The sequence below is a fragment of the Athalia rosae genome, chromosome 1, assembly GCF_917208135.1.
Source record: "Athalia rosae chromosome 1, iyAthRosa1.1, whole genome shotgun sequence".
In the NCBI taxonomy this organism is placed as follows: Eukaryota; Metazoa; Arthropoda; class Insecta; order Hymenoptera; family Athaliidae; genus Athalia; species Athalia rosae.
Genome location: NC_064026.1, coordinates 19337639 through 19363274, shown reverse-complemented (window position 1 = coordinate 19363274; position 25636 = coordinate 19337639). Strand labels below are relative to the sequence as shown.

The 25636-nt window shown below is 45.3% G+C and overlaps 1 protein-coding gene across 3 annotated transcripts in view; it reads left to right on the top strand.

Annotated features, from left to right (window-relative positions):
- LOC105692785 (putative uncharacterized protein DDB_G0271982) overlaps positions 1 to 25636 on the top strand; it is a 253124-nt gene that overhangs the window by 182064 nt on the left and 45424 nt on the right. The window contains exon 5 of one of the 3 annotated variants that reach the window (XM_048652529.1): positions 1216 to 1266. The exons of the other annotated variants lie outside the window; for them this stretch is intronic. Within the exon in view, the coding sequence (XP_048508486.1) occupies positions 1216 to 1266 (51 nt within the window). The remainder of the gene's footprint in view (positions 1 to 1215; positions 1267 to 25636) is intronic. 3 annotated transcript variants of the gene reach the window in all.

Genomic DNA, 25636 nt, shown 5'->3' with positions numbered 1-25636 from the left:
TATTTTTATTTATCCGTTTTTTTACTCTGATTCTTTTTTTTTTTTTTTTCTTTTTCTTGTCTTCGTATAATCACTCGAGAATCTTGACAACTTTACCCGATCTCATTGAAATGTGAAAACGTACGTATGATATACATATATATTATATATAGATGTATATGTGTGCGCGTATTCGTGTATCGATTATTTGCAGTTTTCTCAAACTGGTTCAATCCTTTCAAGGCAATATAAAATATTCATAGCGAGTTATCGAGTTTGCAACCTAATTGATGATTTATTATAAATATCATATAGGCGAGCGGGATTTCGGTCCCGCGACTATAGTAATTTATATAAGCTGATTACCGACAAAATACCGCGCCTAATAAATACGATAATGATCGAGACATTAATTTAAGTCATCTGGAAAACTTATTCGAACAAAATTGCACGAGTATACGTTCGGTATCGTATAATTAGCTCAAATTACGTAAGGATAAAATGGAGAAAAAGAAGAGATCATTTTTTACCCACGATCGGATCGGTCGTTTTACCGAGAGGCTTCCGTTCTGCTCGAACTGAGAAGAAAATGAAAAACTTAAATAAGTAAAAACAAAAATCTACGCGGAACTTTGACAGGATCCCCCCGTCAAACGGACGTTCAGCGGACATGGAAAACTAGCTTCGCGACTGCGTAAAATTCTCGCTAAGCGAAATGATTCCGCTATTTATGAATTAACGCGTCGGCGGAATTCCTCGGGGTATCACTACGCTGAATGAAAAAGCTAAGAGTGAAGACAAGGGGAGGCCACATCGCCGGTGCTGTCACGTCGGTTCACCTTTCACCTTTCATTAGGCGAGCTTCACCTCCACCTTCCTTTCGTCACGGTATTATACGAATAGTTCGAAAGAGGAAAAGATGATGAAAAAAAAATGGAAAAAACGATGATAAAAATAGGGAGGTAAAAAAAAATTATTAATGCTCGGTTGGAATAGCGCACGCGGCGCGCGGCGTTACCTGAGCATAAAATTACATGGTTTCGAAACTCGGAGTGTGTCAATCTCGGCGAACGTTGGGGAAGTCATTACCGTCATCCCCGATGAAAAATCGGGAGGAATTCTCCTCCGGTCGAGACCCGCCGAATCGCGTTGCCTTGGAAATGAAATTTTATCTTACGCTCGAGTTAATCAACAAATTTCTTTGGAAAATCAGGCAAATTTTTCTTTATGTTTCAGGTGAGTTATCCGCTCCGTTTTACGATAAGGCAACGAGCGATGCAACGTCACGTGAGTAACGAACACCTTTGTATTACGAAATTCATCTCGTTTTTTATTTTTGTCGTCGTTGTGTCACGCGTTCTTTTTTTTCCCCCCCCGTTTTCTCCGAGCGGGGAGCGTGAGATAGGTGTATTTATACGTGTAACAGTTAATTCGGTGTACTGATTAATATGGTCGTTAACGAACTATTTGTAAACGTATAGATAACCATAAATCAGGTAAGAAGTAGGTAGACGGAATCTGTCGGCGTATTTCTAGCTCCTGTATTCGTTTATTCGAGCCGCCCACGAATCCGATATCTGCTAGGTCCAGACTTGGGACTGGTCAGTATATATATATATATATATATATATACATATATATAAACGCGCGTTATTTCCTATTTCCTTAACGAGCTGCCAAATACGGCAAATAAATGAGCCGCGTCTCATGTCGATTACAGTCGATCGGCGATCGGCGATCGGCGATCTTTGATGGTCAACTGAATCGCTGTCCTTTAACCGACGTCTAAAGTAGCCACGGTAGCTTCTGTAAATATTGTGCGATTGCCAATCTATCCGCCGCGCTCAGCTATCACTCCCCTGTACTCGTCATTAAATTCCTATTGTCTTCTTTAACTCCTCAAATAAATCCACTCGTAATATCTCTTCCGAGAAAATTAACTTGGTCCGAGTAGAGCGGAGAGAAAAAAAAAATAAAAATAAAGTAAACGCTTTACTTCTTTGCTTCCGAAATGACTAATTTGATTTCCAGTCCGATTAACGAACAAAGAAACCCGTCGGGGATGCAGTGGTCAACGGAAGCTCCAACGGTCGATTTCAGTATTCTTCCAAATTTCCATAAAGAAAATATCGCCGTCGATCTGAAACCGGAAGCGGTTGATTCAAAGTGCAGTAGGGCGCACTATCTTCCCTTCCAATCGTACGAGAATCGTTTTTACTCTACGAACGAACGGAGTCTGCGTATCCGGTATAAATCGTTTGTCGTCTTCTCACCGATCGACAAAAAATATATCATCGTCCGTTTAAAATTCATCGGGGCGAGAAAGAGAGGCGCCAAGGCGGATGTAAAATTTTTCTCCCACGTCCGGAGAGCGGGCGTCAAGTTTGCGAAAAGATCGTGCGATCGAAAATGACGATAATATTTGTGGCGAGTTCGAGAGATCGGTATCCGCGGTGCTGTATAACCCGCGGAATGGAACACCCGCGCAACGAGATTAATTCTCGCACTCTGAGCAGCGATCTCCCGATCGGTAAAACTCAACTCCGATATATTCACGTGTGGATTTCCCGCGGGTATTGGGAAACCTGGCCGACGCCGAGGAACCCGTGGGTATATTCGCCGCGGCGCGGCTCTATGAAACGCTCGCGTTAAGAACGAACCCGCCGCGATTCGCCGTTCGCTTGCCTACGGTATACGGGGTACGGATCGGTGGTAGCTTTTTGTACGGAACTCCACGCACCGTATAGGGGCACGATCTAGTGTTTATTGACAGCCGTAACAGTTCAGAAACCACTAGGCCCCCTCTAGCCTGAGGTAAACGGCCGCAAGCAAAAGGCTATGCGTATTACACCTATATACGCTTATGTACCATATACCTACCTGTGTATGTATAGCTACAGATTTATATCTAGATATATACGTTCAAGTGTAAGGGGGCTCTTAACCGCGCGTTATACCCTTCGGTGTAGGAGTTCGGTATAGAAGCGCGGATTATTATTTTTCATCTTTTTAAAACAAACGGAATTTCGATCAACTATTTTATCTATAGCAATGATCAATCAATTTTCACGTACGTGTATTATATGTTTTCTTGTGAAATTCATCGAACGAGGAGAACTGTTTTTGTTTTTTTTTTTTTTTTTTTTTTTTTTTTCTTCTATATTATAGGAGAAAAATATATAATTGAAATAGTTGAAACGATTATACTGCACAATAATTAATTTTGAAATAATTTCGCTTTGGACACGAGGTGATTATTGTATACGTTACGTTTGCCTGTATGTATATATGTACCTGTATATTCTTAACGAGGAGATTTGCCGAGTGTTATATTATTTTTGCGTGAGGTGAATAATAAACGTGATAATAATATAAGCTTTAGTTCGTTAATGAGTCTCGCGAATGAATATTACCGACGATGCATGCTCACGTTGATTTTATTTTTCATTTTTATTGCAAGATAGCCGAGAATAAAAACCATACGTGATTTCTTCTTCGAAGACGTTCTTTACGTCGACCGTACGTATTTATAGAGCTTGCGTAGATACCTGGAGGTTTTTATACCTTTTACAAGTTCTTAATTTCATTTTTAATAAACTTTATCCTATAAACAAGTGGTACAAATACATAATTCGTTCAATTCAAGACCAGAATTATATACGGTTCTCGCTTTACCAAATTTTGTTAACATAAAATCATTAATTAGCATTATGTGAAACGCTGAGAAAAGAAAAAAAAAAAAAAAAAAAGTAACATTAATAAAAATAATACGCTACGTGGGATATATAGAAACCCGCCGAATGTTGTTGCGATACAAATTCCGTGACGAATTTAATGACCCCCTTGCCCCTCCCTCCCTCCCTCCCTCCCTCCATCCCCGAAATCTTTATACGCACACATCGTGCGATCGATAGAATTATATGTCAATTTGCGATAATACGCCGTAAATTGGGCGACCTCAAGAAATCATAAAAAAAAAAAAAAAACAAGGAAAAAAAAAAAGAAGGAAAAGTTTTACCATGTATATTACCAGACGTTGAAAAGATGCGGCGTCTTTAATCAGCGCTTACGGTGCTGCCGCGAGACCAATCTATACAAGCTTAACGCATCGATTAACCCGAGTCGACGGCAAGTTTGGCGTCGTGAAATAAAAAATGAGTAAATAAAAAAGAAACGGAGAGGGGAGAAAAGAAAAAAACTTTTGATACGCCCACATCGAAAGGCAGCGGTGTAAAAAACGCCGAAGAAATGAGTTTGTAAATTCAGCCCTGGTCTCTATATATATATATATACGACGATGTAGGTTGAATTCGACAGCTGTCGAAGCACCTGATGTATTTTCCGAGGCGCACCGTCGATTGCCCAAATAATCGTTCGAACATCGATAGCGGCGGGTTGATCGTCGTGCGAATTTTCGGAATAGCGAAAATGACGAACAAAGCTAGGAGTTGCCCGTCGAAGAGCTACGGGGGATCCTCGGGAGGCTTTGGTGACCCCATCGTGTGTGAGCCCAGCCGAAGAGCCGGGTCGAGTTCACGGTCTTCCCAGGCGGACTCATTGCACCTCGGTTCGTTCTTCCTCGTTCTCCTCGGAACCTAACCACCGTCGTCGGACTCGGGCGAACCCCGTGGGTTCTGCGATCCTTCTTCCCGATGAAAAACGACGTGCTTCCGATTAAAGAACTCCGCTCGGTCGGTCGCTTCTTCTTCGCCGGTTCACGGTTTATGGGAAGTCACGTCCCTCGCGAGATGCTACCACAGATCGATTGAAAAAAGAGCCAGTAATTAATGGCCGCATGAAAACAAAGACAAAGGGTACGGGGGCGCGCAACTCGGACACGACTATCTCGTTTCCCGATTCCCCTCGGATCATTGCTCGGTAGCCACACCGATATTTAGTCACGTTCCTATGGCCACGGTTAGCCGCCTTATACAACGGAACAAGAGCAGGTTCAAAAGCCAAAATGGATGATCATACCGATAGAAAGGGAGCGCAATCGCGAACATCGATCTCCCCGAGCGAATATTGGCTACGGTGCCGGTGTCGTCGATTCGCCTCATCGTTCCACACCTTGTTATATACCGGAGATTAACGGCGATCGCCCCGCGTCAAATTAAGCCGGGGATTATCTTTTTTTCGCACCGCCCCCTCGGTCTACGCAAATCCGGACTTCAGATCCGACCGTATCCTCCGCCGTTGCGGGCACGACGGTATCTCCGATCGACCGGTATGGCACTCGGCTCCGAGATACCGGCGTTGACAGCGGGATGCATCAGTCCGACGCCGCTGCCTGCCCGGGGACTCCTCTCTTCTCCCAGAAGATATTTAGCGGCGATCGGAAAACAACAAGCTCCCCCTCTAATCCCTCCGATCTCTTGTACGGCGGTCGGGTTCCAAGCGTTTCGAAGCGTGTGATCGGCCAGAGTCCGCCAACTGAATCACGCTAACTAGCGGCCCTGGCGCCGGCCGTGCGATCGCCGCAAGACCACACCGAGTAGAGTCTCCCCTTCACCCCCGCTGCGCTGCGCTGCACTCAGTTCTCGAAGAAATTGAATCTCTGGCAAAGGATTTAAAAGCCATCCGAGCGCGTTCAATCTTAGACTGTACTACTCCTATACCTAACGCTGGCACAGATACCACGTCGGATACAACGAAACGCGGCGCGGACCGCGAACTCGTCCGTCTCCGAGACGCTCCGCGTCCCGGCGAACGGCTTCCGTTCCGCTCACCTCGCGAATCTCCGACATCGCGACCTTTGTCCATTCCCTTATTCCCTACCCCCCTTCCCCCCCCCCCCCGCCCCTCCCCCGCCTCCGCTGCTCCTATCGATTTCATTCACGTAAAGCTTTATTCTGACAAATCTTTCGTAAAAAGTAACCGATTCAAAAAGAAACGAAAGTCAGCGAAGATGTTCAACGGTGCGGGTACAAGGTAACCAAAGTTGTCCGAATTAAGAATGACAAATGTCAAAGCCACCACCTGGTAAGTCTTCACGCGACATTGTCCAAACGTTCCATAATTTATTTCGGGAGAACGATTATAAGCTATGAAAAAAAAAAACCACCAATTGGTTTTGGTTGGCCAGCAGTAAAATTTCGAGGATGAATTAACGAGCTTTCGGTATTTTGTCGGGACAGGAGTGAAACATGAGTCGATTCGTAAGTCATAAACTGACGGTCTTTATTGCCCCGTTGGAAACCCATTGCTGCCGATGCGGTGTAAGTGTAGGTACGGTACGGTACAGTCCAAAGTATCGGATACGTTATTTTTCACCTTATTTCACCGAATCGCTATACGCCCGCTTGAAATTAGAAATCCTCGCGAGATTAACGCCGAGGATACAGCGAGGTATTTTACAGTCCGGCGCCAACTGTATTCCGGTAATTGCATATCGTACAAAATTTTAGGGGGGAAACGGACAGATCTCGAATATTATGTCGCTGTTATGATAGCGCTACCGTGTATAACAGGCTCACCTTAACGCTGCGCACTACCTTATCGGCAAATCGGGGCTAATCATCATCAATCACTATCTGGTATCGAGAGCGCGGACTGGCATATATATATATGTGTATCCTATGGTGTAGTTAGCTCTGTGTCTGTAGGAATACGCGTCGCCGCGGTTCGACGGGGAGCTTGAAACATTTTTGCGATCGCGACTAGCCGGCGAACCGCGTATTATCGCTTTTACTCGCCGAGTGATTAATTTTCGCAATCGAATCTCCGGCCGTACGCGCCTACGCCGCGTGAAAAACGGTGAATAGGAGAAGGAAATTTTTTTTTCTGAAAACGCTGCTTTCGTTTCGTCGTCCCACGGAACGGCGAACGACGCACTTTCCATCCGATCGATCGTTTCCCCGATCTCCACGCGTTTCGATTCACCATAATTTGGCAAAATTGCCAAAATTTTCGCCGATTCGTTCGTGGTTCCGCGCGCTCGAAGCGCCGGGATTCCGGAGTGGCGATGTTTCGGATCGAAGAAGCCTTCAGCGGATCACACCGGTATCTTAAAAATGCTCGTTAGCGCAATTATTACGCATACCTCCACGCCTGACAAGTACTATTAGAGTCACTTTTCACACGTGATCACGATAATAACTGTCGGCCAAATTATTGCTTACTCCTAGTTAAATTACACGCTATACTGTACATCGGGTGCCACGAATTTACCGTTAGCGAAATAACTACCATAAAACACGTTGCTACAAAAATAAAATAGAAAAAAGAACAACACGCTATTACCATGACAGCTGTCGGATTCTCTACCGCAAACTTTGTCTTCGTCGGATCGAGTACGATAAAGAAGAAAAAAAAAGGAATCAGAAGTCAACGTTTCCAAACGAGATATCGAAGGCTGTAACACGGTAGCGATCGCTTCCGCGTCTCTAGGGCCGAGCGTTCGAAATTTGAATAATTTGAAAATCTAACGAAAATCGATGAATCGTTTCTAATTAATAACAGCGTAACTCCTCGAATATCCACGTGCACGCTTACTCGCGTGTCGATAAAGATTATTCTTTTTAACGGTTCTATTTTTCAGGCGATTGAAATACACGCGGTACGTACGGGGTACTTCGTGTAGCGTATTAGGCATACGTGTATACCGGTAATGCGTATAAATATATATATATATATATATATATATATATATATATATATACATGTATAAAATGAAAATTCCGCGGGACAATCAGCATTAATCATTTATTCAGGTGATAATATGCTCGGAGTCGTGCTAACGAGCGAGACACTCGATGGCAGGATGACACGGAATGTAGGCCTCGCACTCGCAGCACTCTTATACTCCTTCAGTAGAGAGACGGGTATATAAATAAGTTCAGCGGTCATATGAGAAATATTTTTTACTTATTCGTTGATAATTTTTTGTCTCCACACATCACGTCAGCGATCGCGCGCATCCCCCGGAGCATATTGGGCATAGATAACGCGGATCGGAACGGAGCGGAGCGAGCGAGCGGAGGTAGTAGGTCGTTGCGGGTTCGCGAGAACGGCCGGTCGGCCCTAGCGGCGTACCTGATACAAAAACGCGGTGAGCAAAATTACGTGTACAGAGAACACGAAGAGCGCGATGACTAACGAACCTTTACAGTCTCCGTGTCCGACTCTAAAGAGAAGAGTTCGGTACGTATAACCGGTACGACTTTATTGCCGATGCTAATTCGTGAGTTGCAGCAATTAGTTACTTTTGCAGCTGTCAAGGCGTGGCGTTTTATCTTGCGGGAGGAAGTTTTGCAGTCTCGGAATTCCGTCGACTCCAACGAGCCGGACGTACGGGACGATTTTTTCCGCTTATTCTTTTCTCAAAAAAAAATTCATCGAGACTCGACAATCGTTTTGTCAGAAATCTTGAACGGGAACTCTTGGGGAAGGGGGGGGGGGGGAGGTCTTTCCCCTTTTTTTTCCCATCGGATTCCTATGGTGGTTCGATCAATTTGGTGCAAGAACGATCATCATCGCCTAACGTGTAGCGTCGCGTTCGTTATCGAGCCGAACGAAGAAGAGGATCGGATGACTTATTACCCTCATTTTTACAACGCCTTTACAGTGATGCTAATAAGATGTTATTAATAGGAGGAGGGGTTAAAAAAAAAAAAAAAAAAAACTAAAAAAACGAAAGAAAAAAATACTCAGGCATCGGTTGACGCGGCGGAGCGTTGCCGTTATCGACGAACAAAGACGAAATTTCATACGGCTGATTTGACATTGATGAACATTCACTCCTTAAAAGCCGAGAGAAATTATCGGTGGGTAAGGCTACACTCGTACCTTCGTTTCGACGGTGTGATTATAACAACGCGCGTCGGAGCTTCCGCGTATGAAATTCTGAAGACGTTAAGTTTATCTTCGCGTTATCCGCCGGTAATTCGTAATTATTTGAGAAACAACCGCGGTGGCAGGTACGTACCTGACGTGTACCTGCCTGATTTTTCGAGCTTTCGAAACTTTTTAATCTTCATTGCTCGTCAATGTCATACGTACGCGTGCTATTGTACGCGGCCGTATAACCGCTTCATTACGCGTACCTAACATTGCCCGGAGATTTTTAGAACTGTGAAGAAGAAAAAATAAATAAAATGGATGGATGGAAAAAAATGAAAATAAAAAATAGTAATAATGCCGAAATTTATGCTGCCACAAGATAATAAAGATTGATCTCCGAGGAAATAATACCGGTCTACTTTCATCAATCACTTTGACAACGACCATTTCTATTCCAAAAGATGTTCAAATGCCGAAAGCGTTGTACGCGCGCGTTTCTGACACGACCACGCACATTGCAATTTGAAATTAAAAATTTTGCTTCCGGCAATAAGTGTGGTAACTTTGATAAATGTAACATTTCGTTTAGACGGAAATTTTCAAGTGGGAGCCGTTTATTTATGTTTTTTTTTTCTCTTCTTTCACATTTCGGCCGGTTTTAGCGACACGTTAGAAACCCCGTAGAATCAAAAAATGTACGAAGTCGGGGATCCCCCTGAAAATTTGGTTCAGTTTCACCATTTTCAAGCGAAACGATTATTTTCCGATGAGACTGACAAAGTAATTAACAACCACATGTACATATCGAAACTCGTTAGACACCTCGTCGGATAAGTCTTCTGAAATTCCAAATCCAATACTCTCGCAGCAGCAGCCAAACGGTTAGCTTAAAAAATAGCCAATTTCAATGAACACTTACCCAGAGTTCAGAGAGCGTCCAATCTTTGGAAGCATGCCACCGGTTTTCTTTGCAATTTGTCATCGCTTACGTAATAATACCAAGAGCCACACCTCTCCCGGTGATCACCACCGAGCGTAGCTCGCGATCGAGTTCGAATATTTGGGCATTTCTGGTACCGGGGCGAGGAGTTGGACCCTGAGCGATCCGCCCTCGCGTTCGCCACTTTTGTTACTCGTTTGTTTCTTAATTATCCGCGCCATTAATTGAGACGCTGAAAAATTACTGGGAGGGACCGGACCGCGCTGCCGACGCCGGAGATAAATAAATTACCTCATGTGTACGAACCGGCGTAAAGTTTGGCTGATTTATACCTCGAAATCCACGCTATAAACGGGCCAAAGATTACGGGATTTGTTATAAAAATAGAATTCCTGGTCACCGGCGAGGCGACGCCCTTCCCTAAAGTGTATAAAAATCTGCCATTCTTTTGTCGAGTTATGTTCCAATCGCTAAAAAATAACAACGAAACAAATAAGACGAACATTTTTTATATAAGGTCAGGCCTTCGAAGATTCGTCCCGCTTGTATTCTCAGGCATTACCGCTGTTATGATACAGTATGACGTCATTTTCGAGAACCACTCCCCGAACATTCAGGGTCCTCTTCGTCGCCGTGAATCGGTGCCATTTGTATTCCAAGCTCATTACGTCACGCCGCAAAAGAGGCGACCGAAAATCAGAAGAAAAATACAAACGAAATGACCAACGCACGCAAACGTCATTCGAAGTTTGACAGCGTGAAACGGAGAACGAAAAAGTTTTTCCTCAGGCGGGGTCGGAGAGCCGAATGACTTACGTTCGTCGCACCGTCGCGTCGGTCGGCCGTCATATCCGAGGAATAATGAATACATGGGCGTGTTCCGTGTCACAGCTACCTACCATCGCATCTGAATAAATCGCTCTACGCCTACTATGAATTTATGTTAATGCGGAGAACCGATATTATGCTAATGAAGGTGATCGGTGCGAGGTAGTAATCGACGTTGAGTTAATAGCCGCGCTTTCTTCTCCCTTGAGCATCGTATCTTCGTTATTTTCTGAATATAAAGACTTTGACGCGTACTGCAACTGCGGGACACCGTCCGCTATACGCGCGAATCTCCGAAGACAACTTTCCAATTAGCAAAGAAGTCGACGGGGACGCGTGTCTTTTCAGCAGAGTAAATCCGACGAGGGACTAAATACGAGGCGTTAGTTTCTTTAATTGATCCTTTTTCTCCCCCCCACCCCCGGATCACGTCTTATCGTATACGAAAATTATAATAAGTGAAAGGCAGAGCTCCGATCCCGTCGTCGTTTCGCTCCCTCGACTCCCACAAAACGATTCGCTTTTCTCGCGTATGTATGTATATATAATTTTCGATGCGTCTACCTCGCGGAAATTTCACGTCGTTGAATTTTTCAATCGCCGCTCGTCGTCGTAAACCTGGAAAAATTATAAAACTAATAAAAATTCGTTACGAGCGCAAAGCTTCATATTTAGAGTACATCGCCGGGATAAAGTACAAACTATATATGTATACACATCTACAACCGTAAGATCTGCGAATGGAAATGCATCGGGTACAAGGCTCTCGGTTCTAATCTATATTTTGCTCTCGTAGTAGCAGTAAAAGTATGAAGTTGAAATATTGAGGATAGGTTTGCTCACCCATTCCAATCACGTACCTTCAACTCTCGGAGAACTCGCATAATCGGCGTGTTGCTGCGCCCAGTAAGTAACGTACTCTAAGACAAATGCGAAAAAAGATCACGTTTCTTTTTAGTTTTCATCCAATTTTTTTTTTTTTTTTTTCTTTTTTCTTTTTTCTTTTATTATCCTTCTTCTTTTTTACGTCTCTTCTTCTATTGTCAACATCCGCAGGGGTTCCTATACCCGCTCGCTCGATTGTTCTTCATTTCCTAAATTTCCATAAGAAAAAAACAAAAAAACCAAAAAAAAGAACGGCCGAACGGTCGGCCCGCGGACACATATGGATATGAGTGTAAAGCCCGGCAACATTTTGGCAAGCGGCTGGAGGAGAGAGAGAGAGAGAGAGAGAGATAGAAAAAAAGAAGGAAACCTTTTACGGAATTCATTAAGAGAGTTTTAGCGACGGGTAAACGATCCTTCGGCTAAAAATTACGCCCGCAGGTGGGACACCGTCGGCGTCACAGCGATTCTTCGCTAGACGGGAATACCTACTTTCATTTTCAACACCGTAATAGCCCAAGGCTTGTGTGTATACACGAAGAGGTTAAGCGTTTCTTTCCAATCCCTCCGTCCGTTCGTCTTGTCCGCCCATCTTTGGCGCGGAGCGTAATAGTATTAAAGATGGAAGAAAAAAAAAAAAAAAAAAAAAAAAGGGAAGCGAGAAAGAAAGAGAAGAGGAGAAGACGAATGGAAAAAGATCGTAATACCATCTCAACTTGTTCGTGAACTCATATTTTCTTTTTCATCCGGGGTATACACTCGGCTTTTAAAATGAAACAAGTGCGAATTCCTTCGCGAACGCAATTATACGGACCGGCGTATACGTACGTACGTACGTACGTACACGGCGGGGGGGGGGGGGGGGGGGGGAGGGTAGTGACACCTCCTATCTCTCTCCCTCGGGATACCGGGACGACGGTATCCTCATCTAAATACTTGCATAATAACTGTGTTTAACAGAAGCACGGTACGATTGCGTTTCGTACCTCCGCCTCGCTCCGCCTTTGCATTCGCCTTGACTTAGCACCACCGCGCCGCTTCGGGTCTAACCTGCAAGGATGGGCGGGGTCGAAGGTCGCCTCGCGAAGATTGGATCAGGCCGCTGAATTATTCCCCGATGGAACATTCGAATCGTAACAACATTTCAACGACTCGCTTCTTTACCGTCCACCCGGTACATTTGTCACCTTTGCCCCACGCGAAGCGATGTGCTGTTCGTTTTGGCGGCAAATTTCGCCTATTATTCGAACACGGCGAAGTGCGATCGGCGGACCGACACCCCGAACCGGAAGTACGTGTTGGAAAAGAACGGAAAACCATGAAAACCTTGTGCAAAAGAATATCGTTGCACGTTACCACCGATACGAACCGCGACTCGATTATCGGAGTGGCGATTCGCATTGGCGGTCGAAGCACGTGTGCGAGTAGCGGCCAGTTTGCGCGTTGGAAGTATAAGGAGATTATACAGGTGGGTTCTTTAGGACGCGAAAGGACGTTTATCTTGGGGATAATTAACGCGTCGCTGATCAATTTGGAATGAAAAATTTAACGCACGTAGTACGATGTACCCGTTGCAGTGTACTACGTTCTCCGTGGTTAACCCGAATGAAGAATTACCATTTTTACCTTTAAAAGGGCGATGTGTATCGCGTACTCCCGGAGCAAAAATTAAAATAGAAATCAGATACGGGCATACTTTTGTCCAATTAAATTAATTTCCCTTAGAGCAACCTCGAAACGGGGAATAAATTAAGGACGTTAGAAATATAGCGAAATATGCGGAGCTTGTAATTTTCTTTGCCATGGCACTGGCCTTAATTAGGCCTAAGGATAGGTAATATCAGCTTCAAATGACCCGTGTGAACTGAAACCACTGACCGTCGGTCGATGGAAGTTTTAATGACAATTATTATATCATCTGGGTCTCTGCGGCAACGTTCATAGGTGTGTCTGTAAAAGAAGAAGGAAAAGAAAAAAGAAGAAAGAAAAAAAAAAAGAGATAGAGAAAACCGCGTTGAGAAATGTATGTGGGATCACACGGGTGACCGCGGGGTATCATTTTTATCTCGTGATATCGTAAATTCTCTTCTCGAATCGAGGAGGTCGGCTCAACATTTTCGTAGCATAGTTTTCCCCATTTCAGGGGGACGAGTTTGAAAAGACCCCCTAATGCGAAACGCACCGATGAATTCATATAATATTCAAATGAAGAAACGACGCCAAATTAGACCCTCGACTCTGTAATTGGGAGTTATTTTCTCGGATGATTTGTCTAACCGCAATCACGGTTCAATGTCATTCATTCATCGCGACTCCTTTCACCTGCGCAGGGGACTCTATGGGTATCGAATCGCTACCGCTGAAACTCTCACGTGTTTCATCGGATATACTCCGTGGAATTTTCATCCACCCCCCCGTGTCCGAGTCGCTGCAAAATTTTTGTCTCGGACTCGACGTCCGATTACGAGCGTTCGATCGGATAGCACCGGTACGCGAAGACGAAGGGACGCGAAACCTTGCGATCGACCTGAATAAACGTCGATGGAAGTTTCTGTACGCACATCGTACACGTCCGTCGCGTAGTGTCGTCGGTTTTACGGCGTTCGGTGACGTCAGTCGGAACACGGTGGCATAACGAAATTGACGCGAAGGCGATCCTACGGTTCGATTTATTCAAGTTCGCTACGTTATACTTATAATTGTGGCGATACGACGTGCCGCCGCGTTTATAATTCATTACATTCGATATGGCGATGTTTCTCACGGTGACTGGCGGGCAATTCAGAAAAGCGAGGCGAGGGTGATTTCACCAGACGGCGGATCGCGGTGGACGCCTACAATGCCGCCGGTGAGGGTTGACTGATTTGTGTTGGCAAGGTCCGTCGCCTTGACTCTAATGGGAATGAGCTTGTGCACCGAGCCAGTTTGCTCTCAGGTGTTGTAGAAAGGATAGTAGCGCGTTTCCATTGCAAAATACCGCGGGTGGTGGTGGTGTTCGTCGAGTCTCGATTAATTCGTAAACCGATATGGCGCGCGAAAAAATTCTCACGTTACGCCGGAGACAATGGCTCCTCGAGCGGCGGCGGCGGCGGCGGCGGCGATCGATTATAATACAATTAACGCTCGTAAGTTTCCTCGCTGAAATTGCTAAACCGCAACGATCCTCGCGCATGCCTTTCGTGCGCTAGGAAAATGACCATTTTAGCAACTAGCAGCGATTAGAGGCCGATTGAAATTCTAAATCCGGTATAAAACGCACGCTGTTATTCAGTATCGGATACGCAGCGCTCGTACACTTCGGTACGTACGTACGTACCACCTGCTTATTTTGCCTTAGCCCGTTCGATTGTAGTGATGTTTTTTTTTTTTGTTTTTGTTTTACTCGATCGTTTCAACTTGTAACAGGCGTATGTCAGGCTGCCAAGGCGCGTGCCCTTGCCAGTGTCCTTGGTTCACAATTCCAGGCGGTAACCCTTTGGGAGCCGTTACGAAACATCGCCAACTTAGGATTACATTCGTCACGTAGCCTATCTTAGCCTAGCGTTGGCTCTCTCTCTCTCTCTCTCTCCCTCTCTCTGTCTCTCTCTCTCTCTCTCTCTCTCTCTCTCTCTCTCTCTCTCTATTTCTCTCTTTTTCTACGGTTAGACCCACGGGTTGTTGCAGGTAATGCTCGTCGGTGACTTCAATCAGTACGCGGAGACCGCGCTATCTGACATTCCAAGCGAACCGATATAGAAGCGACAATTTACAACCGTGGCTCCGCAGCCACCGCTAGCTGCTATTGGATTCCAGGTAGATTACTCTAATCGGAAACAACTGTTCTCGCGCGTTCTTGGCCGAGCTGATTTTTTTTTTTTTTTTTGTTTCCATCGTTTTCGCAACGCGCACATGCCTCGGGTGCGCCACGTGGTGGTTCAATGACGACAAAAAATTGCATAACACTTGGCCGCCATATTGGATCCTCCCGCGTATCAGTGCGCGGGTATACCCGCCGTCCCCCTATCTTCCCTGAAAGCACACCCGGGCGTTTCATTTTTTCTCGGATAGCTAAATGGAAGAACGCTGTTTCGTCGTCTCGATACTCCGCTTCTATTAGTCGCAATCTTCAGCCGCCCTACTTCCAGAAATGCGCGCCGATGCTCGCCACTCTCCCAGACTCTGGAACAAAGAAAATCGCACCCTCGACGCCGCCTCGTTATCGCCTCCTGCCCTGAAACCCCGTCACTACCATATTCACGCCGCGACACGACGAATCGACCAAAAAAATTGAACAAATGAAACAAATGAATAAATAAATAAAAAAAAAAACAAATCGGACTCTTCGGCGTTGCGGTCCGCAAGGGCCCCCGATCTTGGAATCTGCATCTTCATACTTTTCCAGCGTGAGACGGTGTCGTTAAGTTTCGTACGACAATGCGCGCCTTTCTCTTCCCGAGATAAAGCACAAAGAACGGTCGTTGTTTCACGTGGCGCGCCGTAGGGAGGAGGGGGAGGGTTGGAGATAGCGGAGAACGAGAAGCGTACGTACGTACACGTAAGTGGACAGGAGGTACTACGGTCCAAGGTGGTAATTATGGAAACAGGTGTCCGACACCGCGTCACAATTCGATTGTGAACGGTCACCTCCCCGTGCCCTATTCTCATCGGACACGTGCTCGTCCGCCGGCGGCCTTCTTCTTCTTTCCTTTACGCGCTTCCAGGCTTACCCACTCACTGTGACCAAAGTTATTGCCACATTCGTTCGCGAGTCTCAATTGTTCGTAAGCGCAATTATAACGCAAACTATATATAGTAATGAAGTAACGATGAGATCGCGATAACCCCTATTCGCTCCTATAGCTTTTGCTCCAACTGCGTGTACGCCGTACCGACGCGGTAAAATATATTACGCGATTGTTTTACAATCCGGTAAATCTATCTCTCGACGTAGAAAAATGGAAAAAAAAAAAAAAAAAAAACACCAAACAATAAAGTAAAAAACAAATTATTCTAAATACGTATATAATTATTACGTCGCTTATCGATAAATGAAATCCCGCGATGGATTTGCTCATCCCGAGTCGCGCTCATCGTCGTGACTCTCCCTCCTAGTCGCGAACGACGACTGCAACCGTACGAACTTACATCATACGGGGCAAATTGCGTGTAATATATTATAACAGATGTGCGATGCATGTCGTATTATATGTCGGTTATCGTAAATGTCGATAATATATATATATATATATATATAGATATATGTGTGCGCCGACCAAAGGTTGAGCTTGCGGCGTTAATTGGCTGGTTAGGAGTTGGAAAAATATTTGTAATACATGGGAGTTGTAAAAAATCAACCGAGTCCATAATAGATCACGTTCACAATGTCCGACGTCTGTGTAAAAGGTACGGCTGAATCACGCAAAAGTATAAGGAAAAAGAAATAAAAACCAAGTGAGATCCGTTACGGTTTGACGATATCGAAGTAAATAAATTAATGAATTATACTACGGGCGAAAAATTATCCTACGATTCGGCCGATTTCGCTCGATCGTATTGTCGGACGCGGCGAACGGACAAACGGTGAGGAAAAATAAATCGAAGATGTATAAAGAATTGAGAGGAACGGACTCCACCGGTGAGAGGATTCGATTTATGAAATGAGTATCGGTTAGCGATGAGCGCATTGAAACCCGCTTACCATGTTAAACGTATAGATTAATATCAAATCGTTATTTATTCAACCTCAATTCACTTCTAAACTGCGCCTAAGATCTGTACGTTTATTCGTAGTTTATGATCTCATCCCACATAGTTTCTACGTCAACACCATCTCTAATTACACGTTACTCATATTGTATATTGTACGTACGTACACGCTTTACCTACCTCTCTATAATTTCATACGAACCAGTCTAATAAACCATCTATGTATATCCGAAATTAAGTTGTACGCTTCGAGTGTTTTGACTCGCCTCTTTTTTTTTTTTTTTTCACTTTTTCGTTCTCTTTTTAAGGCGATCGCCTCGATTTGAGGAAATGAATTAATTCGTATCGGACGGGCAACGTTATTGTCCACCTGTATCGCGGGTATAGACAGAGCGGACCGGCAGGTAGAATGTTACAGAATACCCGCTGAGTAACTGCAGGCTCTGCGTCACACCTGTTAAAGGTGTGAACATAAATCAGATGTTAGTCTAAACTAACCTAGCGTAACCCACAATATTCCGATACTTACCTCCTCGGCTACGGGGCTCTTTGCGGTAACATAACTCAAACTGGAACGAGCGGAGGAACGAGGTGCTCTTCGGCTTACTTTATAAGAGCAATTCTTTTTTCGCCGCCCCCTTGCTGCAAGTGTCGAACGTGCTTCTGTAGATTTATCGATTTTAACAAATCGCCTACATATTTCTGAAAACTATATTTCAAAGATGTACTAACGTTGCACGCACGTGCCGCATTTCCAGTCATTCGTCGTACGAATTTTCGACCCGTTATTTTTTCACAATTTCACATCGCCGTATCTTGGTAGGCTTTTTTTTTTTCTCAATCTCAATCTAATTTTTATGCTCCAAAAATCGAAAAGATGGCGACAACTCGATCAATATCACAGACAGACCAATTCAGCTATTCAGTTCGTATTCCTGAGATCGAAAAAAGGATTACCTGCAGACCTGAATTAAAAAAAAAAATTATCGTTTTTCGACCCCAAAATCGAAAAAACTCCGTCATCATGTTTTTGGAACAGAATTAAAAATGGAAATACGGGGAACGCTCGTGTTATTTTCAGACTTATTTCGGCCGCGTAATTTACGCGAAAAAAAATTCGGTGAGCTTAAAGATAAAATTTCTGTCCTCTTGAAGCGCAAATAATGAAGAAGAATACGGGGGGTGGCGAAGATCGCATGCCACCACCTTCGTTAAATGGTTGCAATTCCGAGCGCAGCCTCGGGAGTTTACGAGTCAAAAAACGGTCAAGAAATGCGATCTCTCGGTAATCATGCGCGGCAGCCCTCCCACGGCGGTGGTACCCTACGCCCGGAGCTTGTTAACCTCCCGATACTACCGAGGTTTCCTTTTACCCGATAAGAAACGATTCTCCCTAACGCCTTATATTACCTATATCCCCGCGTACACCGGCGCAGGGGGTTAACCCCGCCAGATACGATCGTGTGATATCAGCTGCGGTATTTCGCGTGCAACGCCACGTAACCTGTACCTACGAGGTTTTCGCTTCTCGAAATCTCCACGTTGATTTCTCTAGTTCCTTCGGTTTCGTCGGATCATCAATTTTCCAGCGATTGAAGGAAAAAGTGAAGGCGACCCATCTCGTCAGTTTTCACGTCACGCCAGAGAGAAGAGAGAAGAAAAAATGATGGAAAATCTTTACGGTGCACAACGAAGTTTTATATCAGCTATTTAGTTGTCGAGCGTGAAAAACCGGCTTGGTCGAAAGAAGAGAAGAGAGAAAAAAATGAATGAAATAAAAATAAAAACCGCTTAACCAGCGCGGGTTTTATGCCGAAAATATCGTTACTCGCGAGATAAGCACTCGAAGATCATGATACTTTTAGCAGGTGATATAATACGAAATAAAGAGTATCGTATAAATGGCCACTCCGGCACTTTAGGCGAAGAGGGAGCACAGCTCGTAATAATATATCTGAAAAAAAGAGAAGAGAAAAGAAATGCGAGAAAAAAAAAAAGAGGGAAAGAGAGGAGGAGGAGAAAAAAAAAAACGAAGGCGAAGGATGTTGAGCCGCATAAGAGGTTGAAAGACAGCGTATATCTGGGACTCTTAACGCTCACCTCTCGACACTTATAAATGGCCCGAGACGAGTCCGCCGAGTCCCCGTATACAATGGGCGTCCTCGAGTCCTCGGGGTCCTTCGGGCGAAGAGCGTTATACGTGTACGTGTATAAGTCCGAGCTTAATGTGATTACTAACCGCGCTCTCCGGGCGGACGGGTGGGGCTTTGCTTTTGTCTGTTTAATTTTTCTTCCTCCTTTTAACCACCTCTCTTTCACGAATGATAATCCGATTACCACCGATTCGGAGAAATTAGGGGAGCGGGCGATGCGCCCTCCGTCGCTTTACGATTATAAGCGACGAATACAAACGAGATATGCGCGCTGTAGCCGCAACTTGTAACATTTCTCAAAATGCTTTGACACCCTTGTCTCCTCTAACACCGAATCCTACTCTGACAGAGTTTTTCGTCCAAAGCCTCTGAAAAGAACTCGGCGCAAATCTCCCCAATCCGCTACGTGTGCCTACGCCGAAGTTCCTTACTTTTTCTCTTCGTATGTTTCGCCTTTTTTTTCCTCACCGCCGCTTCTTCTTTATTCCTAATTCGCGATTTCCGTACATCCGACGGGCAATTATCGCATTTCTTTTTCCACAATCTTCCAGCGCGGTAGCGTACGGGAGGAGAGTGAGTGCGCGTGCGACACACGCGTGAACGGATAAATGATTAGTTCGAAGTGAGGCGAGGTAGTAACTAGTAACTTGACGTATGAACGAGTTGATGATGATTGGGCCATTCGTTCGACGCTGTCCTTGCCGGTAATCGTTCCATTTATCATTTTGCACATTTCTCGGCAAGCTCATTCAGCGAGTTCTTTCGACCACCCGGGGAGCAGCGAAGTGTGCGGTAGAAAAGCGTGCGCGGTTCCCTCCGTATCTACGTACCTACCTACCTGCTACGTGGCGCGTGTGCATCGCTCAAAAGTTAATAAGATCGGCGTGTAAATCGTAACTCGGAAGTTTCTTCACAAATGTATCAACGTTTCGCTTTATTTTATTATCATCACATGCGATTGAAAGTCGAACGTCGGAACGCGAGGTGTGGCGGAACGTGACTTGGATTAATCGCCCCTTCATCCTACTCCGTATAAACCGGGAATATCCGGAGGGACTCCTCCTTCTCCTTCTACGTCGCGTTGCGTCGATTCGCTAATTAGTTGGCACTCGAGGCGCGGAACCGCCCTACCGATCTCCTTCCGCTCGCTCTCCTCAACCTGCAGATACCCCGATACCGCGATTCCGCCGATACCGCTCTCGACCGTACGTAACACGACGCACCGCGGACCTCTTCCGTTGATTTATCGTACGCGTTACACCGCTCTATAGATTAGGAGGAGATCTCGGCTCCGTCTGGGGAGAAATAAAATTTCACCGAGCGAGGTATGATAAATTAATTTGGCGCACTTGCGGCGTCGCGCGTTTCGCACGATTTCTGCATAAATACCGTATACTTAGGTAGACGTATATCTGGGCACCTACGCGTTCCGTAGTACGCGGTTCGTACGCGACCGTACAGGGGTGAACCGAGAATATTTACAAGCGTGGAGAACCGCCGCTACTGTTAATTACGGATTCCATGCCATTAACTCAATTAGTCGCAGTGAAATTGCGCTTGCTTAAGCAAACAATTGCGCGCAACGTGCTCGTTATTCCTCATTTATTTCTCATTTATTAACTTACGCGGTTCGTATCTTATCTGTATACGTATATCCGCGATCCTCTTAATTTGTTCCATATTTTTATCAAGCCCGTTGAAAAACTCGGAATTTCATTATCCCTTCGGAGCCGAATAGTCGTATCGGATATTCGTGAAAAATCTAGGTAAATGAAACGGCCGCCGGTGCATCTGACGCGGCTTCGACGAAATTTCAAATTTTGCACAAAAATTAAACGCTGCGCGTAACGCGATGGATACAATAATTGTACGAGTGTGAGTCCAGAGGTATACGTGTATATCTATAATATGAAGAACCGGCGATATTTGTGATTCAATAAAATATTCTCCTCGAAGCCATAACTCTTCTCTACCTGTCCGTTAGTTCTTTGGCTAAAAAGCGGTAGTTATCGACCATAGAGATTCCGCGGAGACGGTGGCCAGCATCGGCAGCATCGGCAGCATCGGCAGCAGCTGCTCTTCGCTGTTTTCATCCATCCTCCGCTCTTTCTGTGCCTTCCTTTTCCCCGACAGCTTCTTTCGTTCGATATGTTCCCCCTCATTTCCCGATCCTCTTCGGACTCCTTTTCTTTTACCCCCCCCCCCCCCCAGTCGTAGCGGGACAACTTCGATCATCGTACGCGGAGCTGTTCTGATCCAGAGGTGACAAAAAGTAAAAAACTGTAAAAAACTGTAAAAAAAAACTTTGAAACCAACAAAATTATACGCAGTAGGCTCCGTTAATTAATGTCGCCTCTAACAAATCCTAACTGTTACCTGCAGATCCTCGATAACAATCCGCCAAAAAGACTACAAAGACCGACGTTAAACGGGATGGAAAAATCCTTATTAGTCGAACCACTCTCTTCGATCGTTCGCGGCTAATTCTCCTTCGCGATTCTACGCGGTTAAAACTTGTACCACCGGCCCATTGAAACGTCCGGTTTATAAGGTAAGAGCAGACGCGAGTCGCCTCGCCTTGGAGGATTCGAATCAATTATTTGCATAATTCAGTTTTATTTTTTTTTTCTTTCTCCGAATTATTCGCCAACGTTCTCAAATTCAAACCGGTGAGAAAATCAGAGGGCTGCCGGATGAAGTTTGAAAAATTATTTTTCACCCCCCACACCAGCGACCTGTCGAAGAAGCAAAGAACGAAAAAAGGAGAGGAAAAAATTACGATGGAATTATACGATTACGTGTATTACCTGATCGTTTTCTCGTACATATATATATATATATGTATACATATATGTATATATGTATAATATTGTAAATGAAATACTGCAGATTTCCCACATTATGAAACATACATGTATATGTATACGGCTGCGCATGTAATATACTTGGGCAGCGGTATTATTAAATAATTGAATTCCGTATCTCTCGGTAATTCCGAACGTGACCGCCCAGATTGTTATTTACGGTGTGCCGGTAATAGTCCTGACGTGCGACGAATCCCCAATTGATCTCGTTGATGAAATCGAAGGGGGTTTTTCAAAAGGTAGGAGGAACCCACCGTTACGCTTCGATGAAATCTTCCGCCGTTCACATTGCCCGCGTTGCTGACGCTCTGCACTTCTTCGCCTCGACGATCGAAACGCATTACCCACCCATACGTGCACGTGACGCATGCGTTACACAGTTACACGCTATGTGGCTTAATTACTTTTTACGAAAGCTGAACATATAACAGCCGTGTGAACCCCGGGGATGGAGACGTAGCCGAGAAAGAAAAAAGCGACGAGCAAAAAAAGGGGGAAAATTAAAATCAAAAAAAAAAAGAAGGGGGACGGCGGTGCGGGTCGAAACGAATGAATTGGCACGCGGCGCAGCTTGGAAAAACGCTGAGAAAAATCGACGCGTATTAAACGCTTACAGTATTCGATAATAATAAAAACGCGAGATCGCTAGGAGGTGCGGTGCGGAGCGGACAGACGAGACGGCCTGCTCCAATTTTCGCGGCAATTAGTAGCCGCGTGTAGTACGCGGCGCGACGTAGGGCATCGTACTTACCGCGAAGGGGAGAAAGGGGAGGAAGGGGAGGAAGGGGAGGACGGTTTGCCCGGCGACTATTAGCTCGCGTTCGCTTAAATCTTCGCCGATGCACCTGACCGCGGGAGCGAACGGTGCGCCGGGGAGCGCGCTCGCTGTTCCCCCGGTTGCGCTGCACGTTATGCAAATGACTGGCGGCGGCACTTTGTACCTTTATATCAAGAGGCGAGCTCAAATTTACTAGCTCCGGAAGGAGAGCGAGCGAGCGAGCGAGCGAGCGAGAAAGAGGAAGGAAGAAAGGGGGAGAAAATAAAATTACGAAAAGTCTCGGGGACGCTGCCGCTGACGCTTCTAGCGGTGCCGAGAGGATACCCTCGCGTTCCACTCAGCGACCTCGAGAGGATAAGAAACCGAGAGGGGCGGTCGCCGCTGACGCTGCAGGAGGCAGAAAAGTGTATATCGGAGATCAGCCAACTACCAACTACCTATAGCTTCGTACGCGAGTACGCCCGTTATCAACGCTACATCTTATTTTACGCGCGCTTTTTCTACGAGTGACGCTTCTATGCGCCAGCTATGACGTCGGCGTTTGCGCGGAGACGATTACGGGTGACTTTTGCTAGACGCAAATTGACCGGAGCTCCGGATTCCCACTGGTACCTACGTACTTTGCGAACGCGACGTTTAATACCCCTCCCCCTCCCCCTCCCCCCCAACAACAAACGGCAGGTGCGCTTTACGCCGCGGACCCTTTCGCTTGTACTTGGACGTTACGCGTCGGCGATCACGCGGATGAAAATTTTCCGTACTGATTCTAGGTCCGGACGGGTAAGAGATTCGAGATGAAATTCACCGCGGGATGTTGTCGTCTGTGCGGTTACATCCGTTTCCAGTCTTCCGGTAATAAATCGAAGCGATTTATTCGCAAGGATGGACGAAATGGCTCTGATTCATTTTTAATAAAACGTGATATTCCGTCGACTTTGGACAGCTTTTAAAAATTATTCGAGTTTCATTCTTCTCTGGATACTTATGGAAGAGAAAGAAAAACAGGGTCATTGAGTACGGCTGATTACTTTCTGAACCGCGGAATCTTCTCGGAGATCCCAGACGCGAGGTATAATTATACATATAAAGATATACCATACAAATCTGAATAAAGGTTTTGGCAACGCGAGGTGTCCTTCGCGCGAGTCCTGACGAACGGAGGCGAAGGTATATATATATATATATGTATACGCGTATATCGTACGGTTTTATAACGTCGTGAAGTAGGCAAGAGAATGTCGCGCCTACGCCTCTCTAGGTACCCATTATACCTACCTACTTTGTCAAGTGAACTTCGTCATTCTTACGAAATATTTTCTCATTCGATCGTCGCTAAAACTTTGTTCAACGACGACTGCAGTATCGCGGTATACTACGGTCGGTGGCGCACCGAGGGAGTTCGTGACCTCGGATCAAACGCAACGATCGTCATTTATTTTACTCACTATTTCTTCATTTCTGTCTCTTCGTTCGTTTCGCTACTATATTATTTTTCATTCGACTCATCCGTTCATTTTTCATTTTTTTCTTCATCGCTACGGATCGGAGGACTCGCGTAGCCGAAAAACCGTTCGAAACCGCTGCCTTTTACTTTTGAACGTATCGAGGTCCTTACGACCTTCGAACATTTCGATCACGCCTGAAGCGCATTCGTTTCAAAATCTCTTTCGACTTCTTCGCCTCTCTTTTCTCGACGATCGCGTCCTAACGAACATACCGGGTTAAGAAGGCGATCGGGCGTTATATTTATTTCTTCGGATGACACAATTGTACCCAAATCGCACTGTAACACCGACGGATGCTAAGTGTACAGGGGGAGTTGCGCGAACAAGAGAGAAGCGCGTTATTACAAGCGACGCGCGAAGCCCGCTGCAGCGCTGACGATTATTCATCATCGTCGTTCCACCGGACAGACTCGCGTTATATTCCCTAATGCGTTATCGCTGTGTAACATCCGCGATCCATAATTGCGTAGCTACACAATCTTAGCGCATATTCGCCGCGCAATCTGCGCTCAACGATCTTAGATTCATATGGCTACGTATATACGTACGTAGTACGCTCTACCCGTAACGCGCGTAGATTCAGGATCTGCAGCTTCGCGTTCAACTGTGCCCACAGTTCGGATATCACGTTCATCGCGCCTAATGCATCTTGAAATTTTTCTACCCACCGATTATCTAGTCCCGCAGCGCGGTAACGTGGTTACCTACGCGGCAGCTTAAATCCCATTAATATTGGGCAATCCTCGCGGAATCTCAGGACCGTTTTTCCTTTTTTTTTTTTTCTCAGCTCATTCTCAGTATTTCTCCCGGTGCATCGCACGTTTGCGGTATTCGCCGCGCGTCGACGTAAAATGGGAGAAAGAAAGAGAAAAAACAACGTTCAAACGCACGGTTTTATCTGATAGGAATTTTACGTCACTCGGTGCAGGGAACGTCCGACCAGATATATTCAAAGATCGATGAATTTTCCGTTTTTAACGGGAAATTATTTACGTTCCGAAACAGTGCGCGATCGACGTACCGTTCGCTCGAATTTATAATCAATATGAATATTTTGCGCACGTTTGACATTTACGGGGTTCCGGTAGCTGCTTTGTATTATGTACACTAATGCCGACGATGTAATTAATCGATCCGTACGCAGCCGCAAAGACAAATTGTTATTTATTTCAGTCGTGTATATACTTTCAATTAACACAGTTCTATTTGTGTGTAACGTAGAATGAATCAGGGATTCC